The 15791-nt window shown below is 45.0% G+C and overlaps 2 protein-coding genes across 3 annotated transcripts in view; one reads left to right on the top strand and one right to left on the bottom strand.

Annotated features, from left to right (window-relative positions):
* Positions 1-2756: 2756 nt before the first annotated feature.
* On the bottom strand, positions 2757-10196 carry GID8 (GID complex subunit 8 homolog). Of its 2 annotated transcripts, none has more exons than XM_033075037.1 (5): positions 10142-10196; positions 8870-8999; positions 7511-7707; positions 6811-7008; positions 2757-6472 (listed from the first exon to the last, which is right to left on the bottom strand). In XM_033075037.1, the coding sequence occupies exons 2-5, from the start codon at positions 8985-8987 to the stop codon at positions 6299-6301; spliced, it is 687 nt and encodes a 228-aa protein (XP_032930928.1). In that variant the 5' UTR covers positions 8988-8999; positions 10142-10196; the 3' UTR covers positions 2757-6298. The 2 variants fall into 2 exon arrangements, with proteins under 2 accessions (XP_032930928.1, XP_032930929.1); XM_033075038.1 differs by lacking the exon at positions 10142-10196 and adding an exon at positions 9731-9831.
* Positions 10197-15143: 4947 nt separating this feature from the next.
* DIDO1 (death inducer-obliterator 1) overlaps positions 15144-15791 on the top strand; it is a 47920-nt gene continuing 47272 nt past the window's right edge. The window contains exon 1 of the mRNA XM_033075036.1: positions 15144-15236. The gene's annotated coding sequence lies outside the window, so the exon portion shown is untranslated. The remainder of the gene's footprint in view (positions 15237-15791) is intronic.

Raw genomic sequence — 15791 nt, 5'->3', positions numbered from 1 at the left:
CAGAAAGAAGGGGATGAACTCAGATCTGTCCTCTTTCTCTCATACCTGGGCAGGAAAGAGGATGGACCCAGATCTGTCCTCCCGCTCCCATCCCTGGGCAGGGAACCCATCCCTGGGCAGGGAATCCCTCCCTGCTGTCGCAGCTCTCACGAGCTTGCCCGCAAAAAAAGTCTCTGGTTTTTAAGGAATAGAAACGAGTATGACATTGGTTTCCGAGGATAAAGTAAATAGGGATAAGTGTTGTTACAGTTTGATTTATGTCTGTTGGATAGAGGTGCTGTCTTGCTGTATCTGAAAGAGATAATCAAAGTCCTGTATGGAAATAAATAATTTAAATGATGGTTATCTCAGTCCACAACAAAAGGACTCGTGACTCACTTGAAGATTATGAACGAGCAGGCGGAGGAGCCTTGTTGAGGCATCGTTCAGGTGATGCTGTGGCCGATTGCAGCTGGAAGCAGGAATGGCAAAACTTCAGGTGAGCCGAGGATGGAGGAGCTCGGGCACAGCCTGAGCTTGGCCCCTGGGAAAGGTCCCAGAGCTGCTGGGCTGCCCCAAAACGCGCAGGTGCAGGGCAGACACCTCCTGCCCGCTATTCCTGCAGCCAGGAACCTCGAAATCCTTGCTGCAATTAAGCTTTTAGCAGAATGATATTTAGGTAATTAAAATATCCTTCTCCCAACATGAATCCCTTGGCAGGTCCCTGATGAACAGTTTTCTACATAAATCAGGAGGTATAATACTATTATTGAGCTGAAACTTTGAGAGTGAAATAGCAAAAAGGTTCCACACACACCAAAGACAGCTCCAGGAGAAGATTGCTGGAAAAGCAAAAATCATCAGGTCATACTTTATCCTCTACTTTGGTATTTCTTCCTCAGAAAAAAAAAGAGTTCTTCCCCAGAAGGCCTGTGGTGTAATCAGGCACAGACACAGAGCTGCTGCATACAGAGAACACAAATACAAGTTGCTTTGCTGCAAGTGGAGACTGAGGGGAACCACGTGTAGCAACCACCTTAGCTTTCATTTTCTTGTAGGCTTTCCTCCCTTTATTTGAGCAGGAAATGAAACTAAGTAGTGTTTTTATTCACTCTGTTACTGTCCCCTTTTCCAGAAGAGGGAGCCAAGTCATGGTAAATTGCAGCCAAAAATGTAAACTGTTCCATGTATTTTGGGTTTTTAAAATTGTGTGTATGCTTGGAGTTCAGTTAACTTGAAGCAGGAAGGGAGATGAGCTCTGAGGTAACTACAGAAGTGAAATCCATGTAATAAGCTCAGAAAAGAACTGAAGAGGCCTTGGGCATGGTAGAGTAACCACAGACCCAGAAAACTTATGAACTCATGGCCAAATATGAGGGATCCTGTGTTCAGTCTCACTGCTGACGGGTGCAAACACTTCCAACACTGCAACAATGAATCATACTTTTAGTGAGTAGTCGATTTGGAAATCAAGCACAAGTTTTCATAATTTTTGTACTTTGGTTCCTCTCCTTGTCCTGCTCAGTGTCACCTCTTCAGTTAGGAGCCTGACTAATCTGCCTCTCAGATAAGAAGCTAATTTCACCGTCCAAACCAGCTGCAGTTGAAAGTGTTTGAGTGCAACATCCATCACATTCACATAAAGAAGTTTAAAGAGTAAATACACAGACATTGTTCCTTTTACTGCTGTAGAATTTTCTATAAGCAAACCTCCCACCAAGCTGATTAAATGATAAATGGAATCAGCTCAGAGGACAGGTGCTGACTAAAGAAAATAATCTTACACAAGAACACAACCTCCTCTCATTTTTCCTGTGTTCAGCTTAACCTGTCAAAAGATTAAACCAAACTAAAGATTATTGGGTTAGTATTTGACCTGACATTTACTATCCCTGCAGTTTATACATGTTTACTCACCAATGGTTGAATTATTTGAAGATTTTATGAAGTTAAGCATAGATTAGGATCAAATCCTGAAAGGGTGTGAAAGGAGCAATAGGCTCATACATTCCATGAAGGATAATTGTCTCCTGAAAGGACAGTGACTGCAGCTCCCTAACCCAGAGCACTTTCAATGTAACTTCTCCATACAATAAACACATGTGGGTTTCTACTGCTAAATAATCCAATTTGGCAAAATTACTAGGTGGCAATACACTGGGAAAAAAAACCAAATTATCAGAGAAGTTGGCAAATTGAGCCTGCTTGTAAATGAACAGCAGCAATTCATCCAGGTGAGATAAGGCAGCAGATATTGTTGGAATGATGTTGTGATCCTCATGAAGAGCATGGCAGAACATGCAGGGCTTCCTGGTCTGAGGTGCCTGAAAGCATCAACATGCAGCCCAGCAGTGGTTTGACCAACTTTGTGCTTAATCAGGTGAAAGCAGGAGGGGAGAAAGGAATAAAAATAGTTTGTAGCACCTCGAGGTGCCCATGGAGAAGTACAAATCCTTTTGAGGGTGCAGCTCATGAGCTTTGCATTCTGTCTGTGCTCAGCTGAGCACACCAAGCACTCAGCAGGGCTGGGGACACCAGCTACACAACAGCTCCAAACCCTCCTCGTCCCTTTTTGTTAAAGCAGCAGAGCAGAAACAATTCCTGACATGGTGTCTGTTTCTGGAGGGAAGAGAGAGCTGCAGTGCAGGTCAGAACCTGCAGCCTCAAGGCAGATTTAGGGCAAATAGGACTCCAGATCCTGGTCTAGTCTGGCTCTCAAGGATGCTCTCAGCCGTGGCTGGCAGCAGCAGCCCCATTTCCCGTGAAGACACAACACACAGGGATCCAACTGCATTTAATGAGCTTTGTAACCCACTTGGACACAAGGTGGTTTGAAATAAGTCAAACAACACTCAGCTAGTCAAGGGTTTTTTTTAAGTAATGCCTTTAAGCTTATACTCAAGCATACAAAGCATAAATTTTACAAATTAAAAACAATAAAATCACCCTGGAATAATGTAGTGGCTTTTCCTGTATTTACAAGGAGTGGAAAGGAGGCAGAATTCCTTTCAATTTTTCTTTTAATATGGGTGGAAGAAGCTGAAAGTGTTTCAATGGAATCATCTCAAAGAGAGAGAGGTACTTCACTTGGCTTAAAGGACTATGTTTGCCTCTTCAAAAGTCTTGAGAGGAAATGCTTTACTCAAAATTCTGCTGTTAAGTTTCTGTGCAGCAGTCTCTGCTTTTCCAGCTATATAAAATTAAACACTTCAGTAAATATTTCTCAAAGTACCACCACAACTTCATCTTGAGGGAACCCCCACCCTTCCAAAACACCTCCTTTGTACAACAGAAGCAGCCACAGCTCAGCTTAGATTTGACAGGCAGAAACAAAACACGGGAACAGCAAAGACAGTCACAGGGAGGTGATGGCTTTGGGAAAGGAGGGAGATTTGTAGCCTAATCAAAACACACTTGCTATGCAGCCTTTCTGCAGAGGTATAAGACAGGATGTTTTACAATCCAGCTTCTCCACATCCATAGCACGAATGAAAAAATCTTATTTGCTTTCAGCAAAGGCAAGGCTGGGGGAGGATGAGTGCACCACCTCTAATGATCAGATCTGTCTGCCAACGTTGGGTTTGGAACAAATCTTCTTACAAAAGTTATTTTCATATTGTTCTAAATTCAGTGGAACAAAATATGTATTTTTACACTAAAGCAAACTGATCAAAGTGGCATTTAATAGTATTTGTTAAAGTGGTTATCTAACAAAAATGGGTTAACAAAAGCCCATTCATTAGTAGTCACCAAATAAGACACTTCTCATGCATATGACAAAAATTCATTTGTGTACTGAGACGTCTGTTTACTGTGTACAATATTTCCATAAATTATGTTTCACAGCCCCTACCATTCAAGAATATTTCAAACAGATTATATATTATATTTGTATATGCAAACTATTTTATATACACTAATATAAAGATCCTTAGAAGTACCAATATCACTACCTTTATGCTTTCTCTAAAATGCATAGCTTTCGAGTATCTTCTTGCAGTTACCAAAAACTTTACAGATTAAAGCTGCTTATCAATGTGGCATGTTCATAAAAACAAAGTGAAATAGTTCTAGACTAATTTTATATTAAACCCCTTAAAAAACGTGTTTATTTTTTAATGGAAAAAAACAACAAGCTAGTGGAAATTCAAGTAATCTATGCTCAATCATTGCCCAAATACTCTATGGAATTAAGGTAGCATTCTAGGAGGACAGTGAACTTCTCACCCAGGGTTGTAATACTGCATTTCTCATGGAGAAAAATGCTCTTCATGCCACAAAACCGCACCACTTTCCACTTCACCCGGGAGAAGCGTTACAGGAGATTCACCAACACAAGTGTCAGAACAGAGAGGAAAAGCTGATCAGTTCTACATGAAGAAATTAGAGCTATTCCAGTTTTGTTTCTGCAGTTTGTTATTAAACAGTTATATTAACCATACAGCTTCTCACAAACTAAAAGTTATACATGGTTTTCAGACATCAACCGACTTCAAAAAAAAAAAAAAAAAAACAAACTTAAAAAACCCCAAAACAACCAAACCCACAAGTGTTAGAAGTTTGGTGTTAGAATAACCAGCCTGGGTGAAGGAAAGCCATACTGCTGCTGTAGCTGGGGGGCTACTGATAGCTTGTTTGTTATATATAAACTTGAAGACCTCCCTACCACAAATGCCTCAAAGTGGAGAACAGAACGATCAGTAAGAAATAGGAACAAATGATTTTGTTACATCCATCATCTCGCTTAACCTTGGTGCTCTGCATCTCTCACAGCTGCTTAACAATGGCTTCCCCCCCAAAAATAGCTACACAGGTAAACAGTGTTCACAGTAATGCAATCAGTAACAGGTTTTGTTAGTTCCCCTAAGCCAGGTGTATCTGCAAAGCTTTATACAGTTTAATGCGTTAAGTATTCCAGTAAAATTAAGTGGAAACTAAGTTTCATTCTACAGGGTAATACCTACCATACAAGACTAGATTATGTACAGTATGGGATTGCTGTGACAACTGCCAGTGTCTCATGATGTTAAACTGTTTCACTCATCAGCTTGCTCTGTGCTTGGCAAAACTTGATCTATACACCTAAAAATCTAGAGATAGATTTGGCAAGATTAGTGCTCCCTACCACTGGGTATAAACCAGTGTGCAGTGCTGCAATCACTCAACCAGAACATCCCATACCCAGAAGATTACAATTTGTTGACTTGAAAGTCTGGACTTCACATTAAAACTATAGTTCTAACTGGAGTGAGTATAGTCAGTAAACAAATACAGATGAGGATGAACTGCATCTCTTCAGAAAGGTATGGAAGAAGTGAGAAAATGCAAATTTCAGGTTTTAGACAGCCTTGCTTTGCTTAGCTCAAGGCATAAAAACAGCCCAAGTAGCTCTAAAACTACAATTCTTATTCAGCAAGCATGAAGGCAGATCTTGCACAAGATGATACATCAGAGGCTTCAACAAGCAGCTCTCCCCACCACTTGATTTCCCTAACATGAGTCTTTCAGTTTACAGACATCCAGTGGCCTTCAAAGCTGTAGCAGCCACCTGGAATCACTGCAAATTTAACATAGAGGGGAAAAGGCCCCTGTTAAAAAAGCCCCCAAATGCCTGTGGGGCCATTTTGGTCATTTGTGAATATTAAGAGAAAAACCTATTTCCATCAATACTCCTCCTGAAAAGATGGGTCACTGATCCATTATGAACATAGCTCTCACCATATAAAGCACCAAGAAGTCGGAAACAAGGAAGAAAAAAAAAAAAAACAAAACCAAACAAAAAGTTCTTAAATTATGATTTACAAGTTTATACACTATTTCCTAAGCAAAAAGTTGACCTTACTGCAAAGTTTATAGATGAAAACTTGACCAGTTACTTTTAAGGGGAATGTATATCTGGCTATAACTTAAAGGTAGAAAATATTCACTGTTCTATATACACATTTCAAACAGGAGACAGTTAAACTGAACAGTTGCCAATATAACTCCATATTAACTCACTGGCCACTAAACTAGGCATCAGCAGCCAATTAGAAAGCTTGAATTCTGTACTTTTAAAAATGCTATTTTTCCTGTCCTGTTTAATTGTTTTTTTAAAAATGTATTATAGTGCATAGCCTAAGTCAGACTTCCAAAGAGATACAGCGCCTTTCAATGCAGTTTTTGCAGCATTTAAAAGGGACTTTTCTCCCTTCAAATTAGATGTTCATTGAAAAATCTGAATTGAGTGCTGTACTGTAGTAAAAATATTTCAGTCACAGACTGATATAAATGTATACTGTGCAGTACTAAGATTTTTTGATGTCCATCTGCACACATTTTACTTGGGCTCTTCAATCGTCCCCTTGCTGAGGTCTGTCATTTTGGGGTATTTCACTTTCTTCTGGTCCAGCTCATTCTGAGCCCACAGTAGTAGTTTCAGTAATTTTGCCAACTTGGGTGTTGATTCACGATTTTCATAGTCTAGAACAGCTTGATTAACCTCACTCCATACCTGGAAAAGAAAAACTGGAGTTCAGTGACTGTTTTCATATGAATAACATTGCTAAAGTCACACAGACACTGGGAAAATCACACGTAGTACGCTAACTCCTCAAAAATGGCCAGGACAAAGCTCCACAGACTACAAGCCTGGAGAAAGCAAGGAAGAGAGCCAAGTAGTTGAATACATTTGGAATATATTAACACCATTTTTAAAAAACTTGCTCAAGAAACACTTCTGTTCTTCTGCGTATCACTATATAAGTTTTTTCCAAGCATTTCAAAAATATTTAGATTTTATTTTCATAACATACATATAAAAGCAATCAGTTCCCTTTGAGAAAGGACTACCTTCTGTCGCTGCATCATGTTCAGCAAGTCTCCAAATGGTGATTCTTCAGGATTATCAAAGGCAAGCAGAGCCAGCGTGCGCTCCATTTCTGTCAGGCACTCCCTGCTCTCCTCCCCTTGTTCTGCTAATTGGGTCTGAGCAAATTCCAGAGCTGCCTCTGTCTCACGCTGCCGAATCAGTTCAATCAAGTGCTGTTGCTACACACGAAAGACACAGCAATATTAGCCCAACAAATTAATAAAACCTCCAATATTTCAAGCCTGGAAGATTCAGACACTGGCGTGTAATTTGAGACAAACACTAATCTGTAATTTGACAGTTTGAGGTCAATTCATCTCAATGTGTGAGACAAGGAGCAGCAACTTGGCTGCAAAATCTACTGGAAAAGGGAACTTGGTGCTTTTGAGTAACAGGGTTTGAGAAGATGGGTTACCAAAGGAATTCAGAACAACAGTAACTGGAAGTTGGTAACTCACAGGCCACTGTTGCTGTTAAAAATTTTCATCTTAGTAACTGTATATGGTGGCCCCTGCACCATGCCACAAAGCTTCCCACTGCTACAAAAAAAATGCCAAGAACACCACAACTGAATCCATGTTCAGTCACAAACCTCTCAACATAACCTTGATTTCTTCGCTACTTTTCCCATTCTCTTAGCAAACCCTAAGACAAAGATAAAAGTTTGCCACCTGTCCTCACCTGCAAATGAAAGTAGAGATATCTGTTGGTATCCAGCAGCTCTGGATGGAGGCTGTTTATCAATGCAATGGCTTCCTGGATCTGTCCTTTCAAGATCATCTCGCGGATTTTTATTCTTTCATCCAGAGTCTCTAAATCCACACTGGGTTCAATTCCAGACTCCATCCGAAATTTCTCTGCTGCTTCTTTAAAGCCCTCTGAAATAAGAACATATTACCCATAGAATGTATTGTATGAAACACTTTAGAAGAAAACCTATCAGCTTAAATTAATGTATTTGAGTGTTGCTTGTGCAATTTGGGGGTTTAATGATGAACGCAAAATTGTGAAAAACTCTTCTCTGTATAAGAAGTCATTTATCCAATAGGCATCTAAGAATAAATGCTTAATTCATTCTGAACTCATGCACTCTCACTCTCCAGGGAAACAATTTGTAGTCCAATACCTCTTAAGGTATTGGAGCCTGTTTTATGCTTAAATAAAGCACTGTGCTTATTGCAAAATGAGATTGTGAAAGTCACATTTTCAAGTGGGTGGTTTTGCTTTGCCCTCCAGCCCCAGATCTGTTTACACAGATCCAGCAGTTTTTCCGAGAAGAAAATAGACAAGAAGAAATAATTTTGTTTTCATGTGTAGCATTTAGAGTTATAAACAGCTCTTTTAAATCCCAGGTATTTTGTTCATAGATACAAACCTGATTTACACCACCCACTGCTGTGCTCTTCCTTCAACCCAGAGGCTTCACCTACGCTCAGTGTAAACAGGGGTGTAGATGGATACAAGCACCTCCGCCCTAGCACAGCTTCCTGGGATGGCATGCACCTAATTACCAGCAACAATTCCCAAGAGGTTTGGGTTGTTCCAAGTATTAAGCCAGGCCATGTGCAGAAGGGGTTAATATTCTGGTCTCAAATTATTTTGACAACAGTGCCCTTTCAGAGTTTATCTTTCTGCCCAGTTAAAAACTTGCTTCTGATAGTTGTTCTTGCAGCTTTCAGACTGTTATTTAACAACAGCAACTTATCTTGAGATGTTTCAATGGCACAAAAAAGGACATCACAAAGAAGCAGGTCATGTTTACAGCACTGCAGAAAACACTTTGTTTTCTCTATCATTTAGCAGAAGAGTTCAGGCTCATAAATGTCACCTGTACTCCATGAGAACTGCTCAGTCTCTGATTCTTTGTCGGTCTGCAGCTAAGAGAACACCAGAGCAGTTGGGCTTTGCTGAGCAGAAGCCAAAAGCAATCACAAAGTTCTCACAGCCCTTAATTCCACTCCGTCCAGTTCCATATTCTACCCCAAACTGACAAAGTGTGTGACACACGTTAAAAGCCTCCAGGCACCACCACGTTTTTACCTGTGACAAGGTAGTTCATGATAAGGCGGTTCATGTCTGCTCTCTGGATATGTAAGTTATTAAGCTTTTCCATCCATTCATCTTTCGTGATTTCATCAGGTTTTTCTGCATAACTCATCCTGGACTCCAACTACAAAAGAAAAGCATCTCATTTAACACGATGCAAGAAGTTTAATGTGTGTAAGAATTGTGTTCTTGCCATCTTTAGAGCTTTGTATGAGCTCTTTTAAATTAATAACGCAAAACTGACCCTTTTATCTTAAACCAGAGGTTTGCATTTTTTTCCTCCTCATTTCTGCACTCTTCCATATCTATTTGCCAGGGTCTAAAGCTGCTTCCAGAATCTCATAACAAAAAATTCAAATACCATCTTCTTGTACTTACTCCTAAATCCACTCCACATAAATCTTGCATAGAATTTACACAGGACACACAGCATCACAGTGCGAAACCAGCAAATCAGAGTTTGACAGCCAGCCAGAAAGACTGTGACAAACACTTAGAGCAATGCCTACTTAAACAATATCTGCTCTAAATATTCACTTCGGACAGCTCTCTATATTGAACAGCTACAAACCTGCCCGTGATAGATCACCCAACTCAAAGCTTTACACCAGCTCAGCTTCGCTGCCCCCAAAAGTTCTCCTGTCAGTGCTTCTAAAACATCATCTCCACTATCTTTCTAGACAATATTTCTGTTCGGATCGGCAGGCAAAGGATTTTACTAAAGCGGCAATTAATGATTTCCACCTCCAGGTCACGACTATGGGGGCAGGAAAAGGGGAGGACAGGTGGCCACAACAACAGCAACAGGCACGGCCAGCCCTGTCAGACAACACGAGCAGCAGCGCGACTCCTCACCGCGAGCCGCTTCCAACAGGTTCTCCCTTCTCTAAGCCGCGGCCGAAGCCGCCCCGCGCCCGGCAACTCCGACAGCGGCAGCACGATCCGCCCGGGCCGCGATTGCTCCCGGCCCCGCGTTCCGCCGCCCGCAACCGCGCTGGGGGAACGGGGCTCCCGCTGCCCCGCGCGGACGCTGCCGCCCGGCCCGGCCCGGCTCGGCTTGCTGCGGACCCGGCTTCCCCCGCCGCCCCGGCCCGGCCCGGCCCTGCGCGGGCCGCGGGAGCGCTGGGCCTCGCTCGCCACAGGCCCGGCGCCTCCGCAGCAGCCGCGGCGGACGAACGCCGGCCGGGCCGGCGGGTCCGGGTCAGGGTGAGGGCCCCGCTCCCGCCGTGCCCCGAGGCCGGCGCGGCCCCCCCGCCGCCATCTTACCGCGCGCGCCCGGGGCCGCTCCGACGCACGAACGCGGGGCCTCCGCCGCCTCCGCCGGGCCGCAGGCGCGCGGGTCTCGCGAGAGCGGCGCTCGCGGCCAATCAGCGCGCGGGGAGCGGGCGAGAGCTCGCGGCCGCGGAGCGGAGCCAGGGCAGCGCGGAGGCGGCGGGGGCGGCCATGGCGGCCGCGGGGCTCTGAGACGTGCCCGCCTGCTCCTTCTCTCCCTCCTGCCCTGCGCGCCCGCTCCGCGCTCGGCTCACGGCACCAAACGCCGGCCTGGCCGCGAGCAGTTGAGGCAGAGGCTGATCCGGGCCGTGCTCGGCGCGAGCGGCGCAGGAACCGCCGTGTGAGGCGGGCACGGCGGGGTCGGTGCGGGCAGCGGTTGCGGGGAGCGGCCGCGGGAGCTGCGGCCCCGCCATCTGCCAGGGGAACACAGGACACAGCCTGCCGTGCTCCTGGGCAGCTCCCGCGGGTGCTGATCGGCTGCGCTGGGAACTGCCCTGCCTCAGCATTGATGGGCTGTGCCAAAACACGCAGTGGCTGCTCAGGCGTTGCTGAACCCACTCCGGGGTTTGTAGGTCACTGCAGAAAAAGCAGGAACACGATGTTGCCAAAATAGGTTATTGCACCCGGTGAACAAGAAGCCAATCCACACACAGAGTCGAGGTATTTGATTTATTTACAGTTCTGCGCAGAAACGGGTGCTGGGTGGCAAATCTACAGAGCCAGCACACCGGCTGTCAAAATTTCTTACTATTTTATACATTTTAGCGAAAAATCAGTGTTTATTGGCTACAAGTTGGTTAATCCGCATGCTCAGTCTTTTGGATCCATCAGTGGTCACGATCTGCCCTCGCCCTAATTACCTTTAGCCTAGTTGGAGTTTTTTTTCAGAAGAATTGCTGAATTGGCTTTATTCCTTACCTTGGAGTTCTGTCACATGGCCGTGTGGCCCATGAATTCTGCATTCTTTGTGTCCACTATCACTGGTACCTCCTTCTTACCAAGCTTTTTTCACTTCCCCAAAACTTCAAAGAACGTCTTCCCTTCTGAAGATTTTACATGTTCCACATTTTGCAACAAAACCTGGATTTGTACATTTAAAGGGAGAGCAGGCTTAAAATGTACACTTGTCTGTGTGAAATTATACTCTTCAGGAAAATGTCATTTCACTTACAGATGGGAAATGTGGACACAGTTGTGCACTTTCCACTCTTGATTTTGTAACTGCAATAAAGCCCAGGCTCCAAAGCTCACTTTCATTATAATTGTGCTTATGTTGAAACAGAGAAAACCTAATAAATAATTTATTATAACTATAGAATATCCTGAATTGAAAGAGACACACAAAGAACAAAGTCTTAAGTCCTGATTCTGTGCAGAATATCATGGCCAGCTGCATTTCCTCAGGCACCACAGTGGTAGGAAAAGGAAGAATAGCTTCAAACTGAGAGAGGGGCAGGGACGAGGCTGCTCCAAGCCCAGTCAGTCCAACCTGGCCTGGAACACTGCCAGGGATAAAAATCTTGATCCACCCATTTTATACCCCTACTAATGCTCTGAGTGCAATGAAAATTCTGCTTGTTTAGGGAATTAAGCAGTATCTTGAGTAATAAATGATACTTATTTTATACTCTAGGAAGATCCAAAGCTGTGCAACAATGCAGGGAACAAGGTTTTCTGCATCATTCTCTCTTTTTCTGGCACCAAACACTGCCTTTTGTTAAAAAACCTTCATCATTCTCCCAAAAGTTGGAAAAAACCCTTTCTTTTATTGCTCGGGGAAAACCTTGCAGGATACTGCTGTGACTCCCAAGTTGGATTAAAATGCATGACTACTTAGCTCTTGGGAAATTATCCCAAAATACAGCTTCCATATGCCACAGTCCTACAAGGATCTTACTGTGATGAGGACTGTAGTAACATGGAAATTTGGATTTTTGGGAGCCAAGATGACAAAATTTGGATTAACAGAAACCTATAATAACTGTAAGTGCAGTTTATAGATTTTTTACGTGAATTAGAATTTATTAAATCTTAATTTCAAAGAGGTGTTTTGATGACTAATATTTGGAGTTACACTGAGTGAATCCCAAACCAAAGTCACTAATTCCAGGAGAAATCACAAAAATGCTTATATTGAAGGGAAGGAATTTACCTAGAATTGGAGAGGGAGAAAATTCTGCAAGTTTGTGCCAGCTGGTAAAGAAGGGGTTTACTTAATTTATGTGAATGTGATTAACCCTCATTAAAATATTTCTCTGTGTTCATCTAGTCTTTTTGGAAAATAAGTATCAGAAGCCGTGGAGAATCAAGAATCCTGAAGAAGGATTACCTTGACACCTGACGTGTCTATTTTGTGATGTGCAGAGCTCTGAGGACTGAGGCCTTTTTCCACTAAAAAAAAAAGGTAAAGTTGGAGCAGAGCCAACAAAAATTAGTCTCTTCTGACTTAAATGTATTAATTATCTGTTAGATACAACAAAATCACCAGACTGAGGAGGGAAAAGGACTTGCTCCTTTGCTCTCATCCATGCTCTTTTCATGGACTGACTCTTCAGTTTTTCCTGAATTGACTCAGAGCAATCAGGGACGGAGAACTGAGGGAAGGAATGAACATCAAATAAGTGTTGTATTTATATTTAAGGGTCGTGCATCTTCACACAGTGGTTAAGGGCAAGGTGGGTGAGAGTGACATCTCACATTTGGGGACATTGTGCCACACAGCAGTGATGCCTTAGTGTCTGTCACAAGGTCTTATGGGTCACATGTAACAACCCTTGTGAGAGACGCTACAAATGTGAGGCCAGTTTTAGAAACCCAAAGTTAAAACAAAAAAAAAAAAAACCCAAACATTAATTAGGGAAACCCAATGCATAAATAAGATGTGTCAGCTGCGGAGGAAAGTCAGTGCACTGACCACCCAAAAGGTTTTGGAAGGAAGTGGAAAAAAGTTTCAAGGAGAGTTAGTGCTGAGGGATTTGTGGGTATCTCAGCATAAGCTTCTCTGGTGTCTAAGGAGGTAAGATGCTTATTAGACTGTTTTAGAAGCTGATTGATGGTTATTAATCCCTGCTAGGACTTCCCAGCAGATGTTTAATTTCAAACCAGTTACAAATTACCAGCATGTTACAGGAGAGAGGGCCTAAAGGGAAACAAAACTCAGATTATAACCAAAAAAACCTCCTCCTGCTTTGCTGCCAGGATGATGTAGATTCAGACCAGTAACCCAGGAGTAAATTTCACAAATTAAAGGAAATTAGGCTGTAACAGGAAAATAATTAGGAAGACAATGAGGCAGGGAAAGAACTGAGGTGCTGATGAGGAAGGTGACACATGTTTAGTCAGCAAAGGTAGATCCTCTGACTGGCTTTAACACAAAGGTGTAGAGGTTTTGTGGTTAAAAGTGTAGTGTGCTCACACTGGGGGTGCAGACTGCATCACCATTACGTTAAAATGGTGTAAGCATCTTACTAAATGTGTGTAAGAGGAATTTAATACCTGCTTCACTGCAGGATTCCTTATGGCAGGCATCCCCCATTCACTGCTGCTGTGCAATTCCTTGTTTTGCATGTTCTCTCTCTGTTGGTGTGTAATTCCTGGGTTTGAGTACTCTCTAGATGCTAAATTTATCCATTAAAAGCATGTTATTAACTTTTCCCAGAGCATAAATCACAGTGCAGCTTGATCTACCAACCCCTAAGGTATTTCCCCTTCATGTTATTTCATTTATTGCAGCTGTGTAGTTGCAGAACAAAATCTGAATTCCTACTTGCCTGTAATTTTGGTGTTTTGTACTTCTGTAGAGGAATCTGTTGTGATTTTTCACCTCTTGGTGTTTCTGGCTGAAATATTAAAACTGGCCAGATTTACAGCTGGAGAAAGAGGCTGACTATGCTAATAGCATGGTTTTCCTGAGCTTTTGCCACCAGAAATCTCATGAGCAGACCCCTAAAAGATGTAATCAAATTACTTTATAGAATCCTATAATTCTGTAGAAATATTCCTAGGTAGGTTTTTTTTGGGTTTTTTCCTCATGTTTTCATTCCTTAATCTCAGTAAACACTGTATCTATCTGGAATCCACCTGAAACCTGTTTTATCAACCTATGAGGAAAAATGTGCAGGATCAGGGTAATCAAAAAGCCAAACCTCACACGTCCAGCTGTCTAAAGGCTCTTCAGGTGCTCAGGTCAGGAGTCTGTGTATGGTGTTGGGGGTGTTCTGTACCCCTCAGTGACTGTGGATATTTCTGAGTGCAAATGTCCCAAAAAGCAACAGAAGGAATTCAACACATAAATGGTATTTAACTCTCTGTAGCTATTTGCAGCAGCTTGGATCCTGCAGTGGTTTTTTAGTAGCTTAATCATTGACCAAAGGTGTTTCCTGTGGAGGCTCCATGTGTTGGGTGGGTAAATTCAGAGAACATCCCATTCTCAGCATTCAATAACTTGGAGCCAGAGGAAAGCATTACAGCATCAGTTTGCCAAACAGTGTGAGTAGAACAGAAAAACCAAGCCAGTCTCAGTGGAACGCGCGCAGGTGGGGAGCACAGCTGCTGTGAGCAGGTGGCTGTGCAGCACAGCCCAGCTCCTCTGCATGTTCCTCCGGTGCCCGTCCTACCTCAGGAATCATGGCTAAAGCTGCCGTTCCCGGGATCAGCCGCGTTTGTGAGCGGAGAAACGGGAGCGGCCCTGAGGGAGCCCCAGGGAGCGAGCGCAGAACGGGCACAGGCGCCGTGCGAGGAGCGGCCACCATGGCGCTGAGGGAGCCGTGTGAGGGGAATCGCCATAGCGCTGACAGAGCTGTGTAAGGGGGCACTGCCATGGCGCTGAGGGAGCTGTGTGTGGAAGGGCCGCTATAGTGCTGAGGGCCATGGCCGCGTCTCCGCCGCTTTCCCGCCCAGCACCCGGCGGGTCCTCCCAGGGCCGCGCGCCAAGGGCGGCGCTCTGGCCCCGCCGCCGCCATCTCGGTGTCGATGGTGACGGAGGCGGGGCGACCCCGCCCAGCGCTGCCGCGGAGCGAGGAGGAAATGGCGGCGCGGCGCGGCTGAGACCCTTGGCGGCCGCGGCGAGAGCCCCTCTTCCCTGCTCGCGGTGAGTGCGGGAGGTGGCTGGGGGAACACTGGGGCGGGAGGAGAGTGGGAGCGGGGCCGCCGCTGCGGCAGGGAGGTCGCGGGAAAGGCGGCCCGGCCGTCTTTGGGCTCGCTCTAAAATGGAGGCGGGAGGGCGGCCGGAGCGGCTCGGTGTGGGGGGGTTCACGGGGGAGCAGCAGGGCGCGGGCACGGCACGGTCTGGCCCGGTTCGGAGGAGGCGGCAGCTCCGTGTGGGACCCCGGAGGAAGCTTTGGCTCACGGCGCGGCGGGGCCGGAGCGGAACGGCCGCTCCCCGGGTGGAGCGGGCTGAAGGCGGCTCCTCCATCTTGGGGGGGAGGAGAGGCGAGGAGAGGCCGGGTGTGCTCGGAGCCCGGCGCCGTCATGGCCACGCTGACCCCGCGGAGCTGCTTCGTGACGGCACCACCGACTGCACACAGCGGGCCTGGGGCGGGGGAGCGTCCTTGGGCACCCAGAAACCCGAGCGAGCCCAGCCGAAATCGTTCCGGGGCTTCGGCGGGTGCCGCTGGAACTTCCCTGCCTTGGAGAGATGTTGATT

The sequence above is a fragment of the Catharus ustulatus genome, chromosome 17, assembly GCF_009819885.2.
Source record: "Catharus ustulatus isolate bCatUst1 chromosome 17, bCatUst1.pri.v2, whole genome shotgun sequence".
In the NCBI taxonomy this organism is placed as follows: domain Eukaryota; kingdom Metazoa; phylum Chordata; class Aves; order Passeriformes; family Turdidae; genus Catharus; species Catharus ustulatus.
Note: the sequence above shows the minus strand (reverse complement) of the source record. Positions and strands in the feature narration are given on the sequence as shown.

Excerpts from the sequence above, each read along its gene's own strand:
- GID8 (XM_033075037.1), bottom strand. The coding sequence starts at position 8,987 with ATGAGTTATGCAGAAAAACCTGATGAAATCACGAAAGATGAATGGATG. Across the intron at positions 7,009-7,510 it reads ATCTCTACTTTCATTTGCAG|CAACAGCACTTGATTGAACT; the intron begins GTGAGGACAGGT and ends TTTCGTGTGTAG. Across the intron at positions 6,473-6,810 it reads ACATGATGCAGCGACAGAAG|GTATGGAGTGAGGTTAATCA; the intron begins GTAGTCCTTTCT and ends TTTCTTTTCCAG.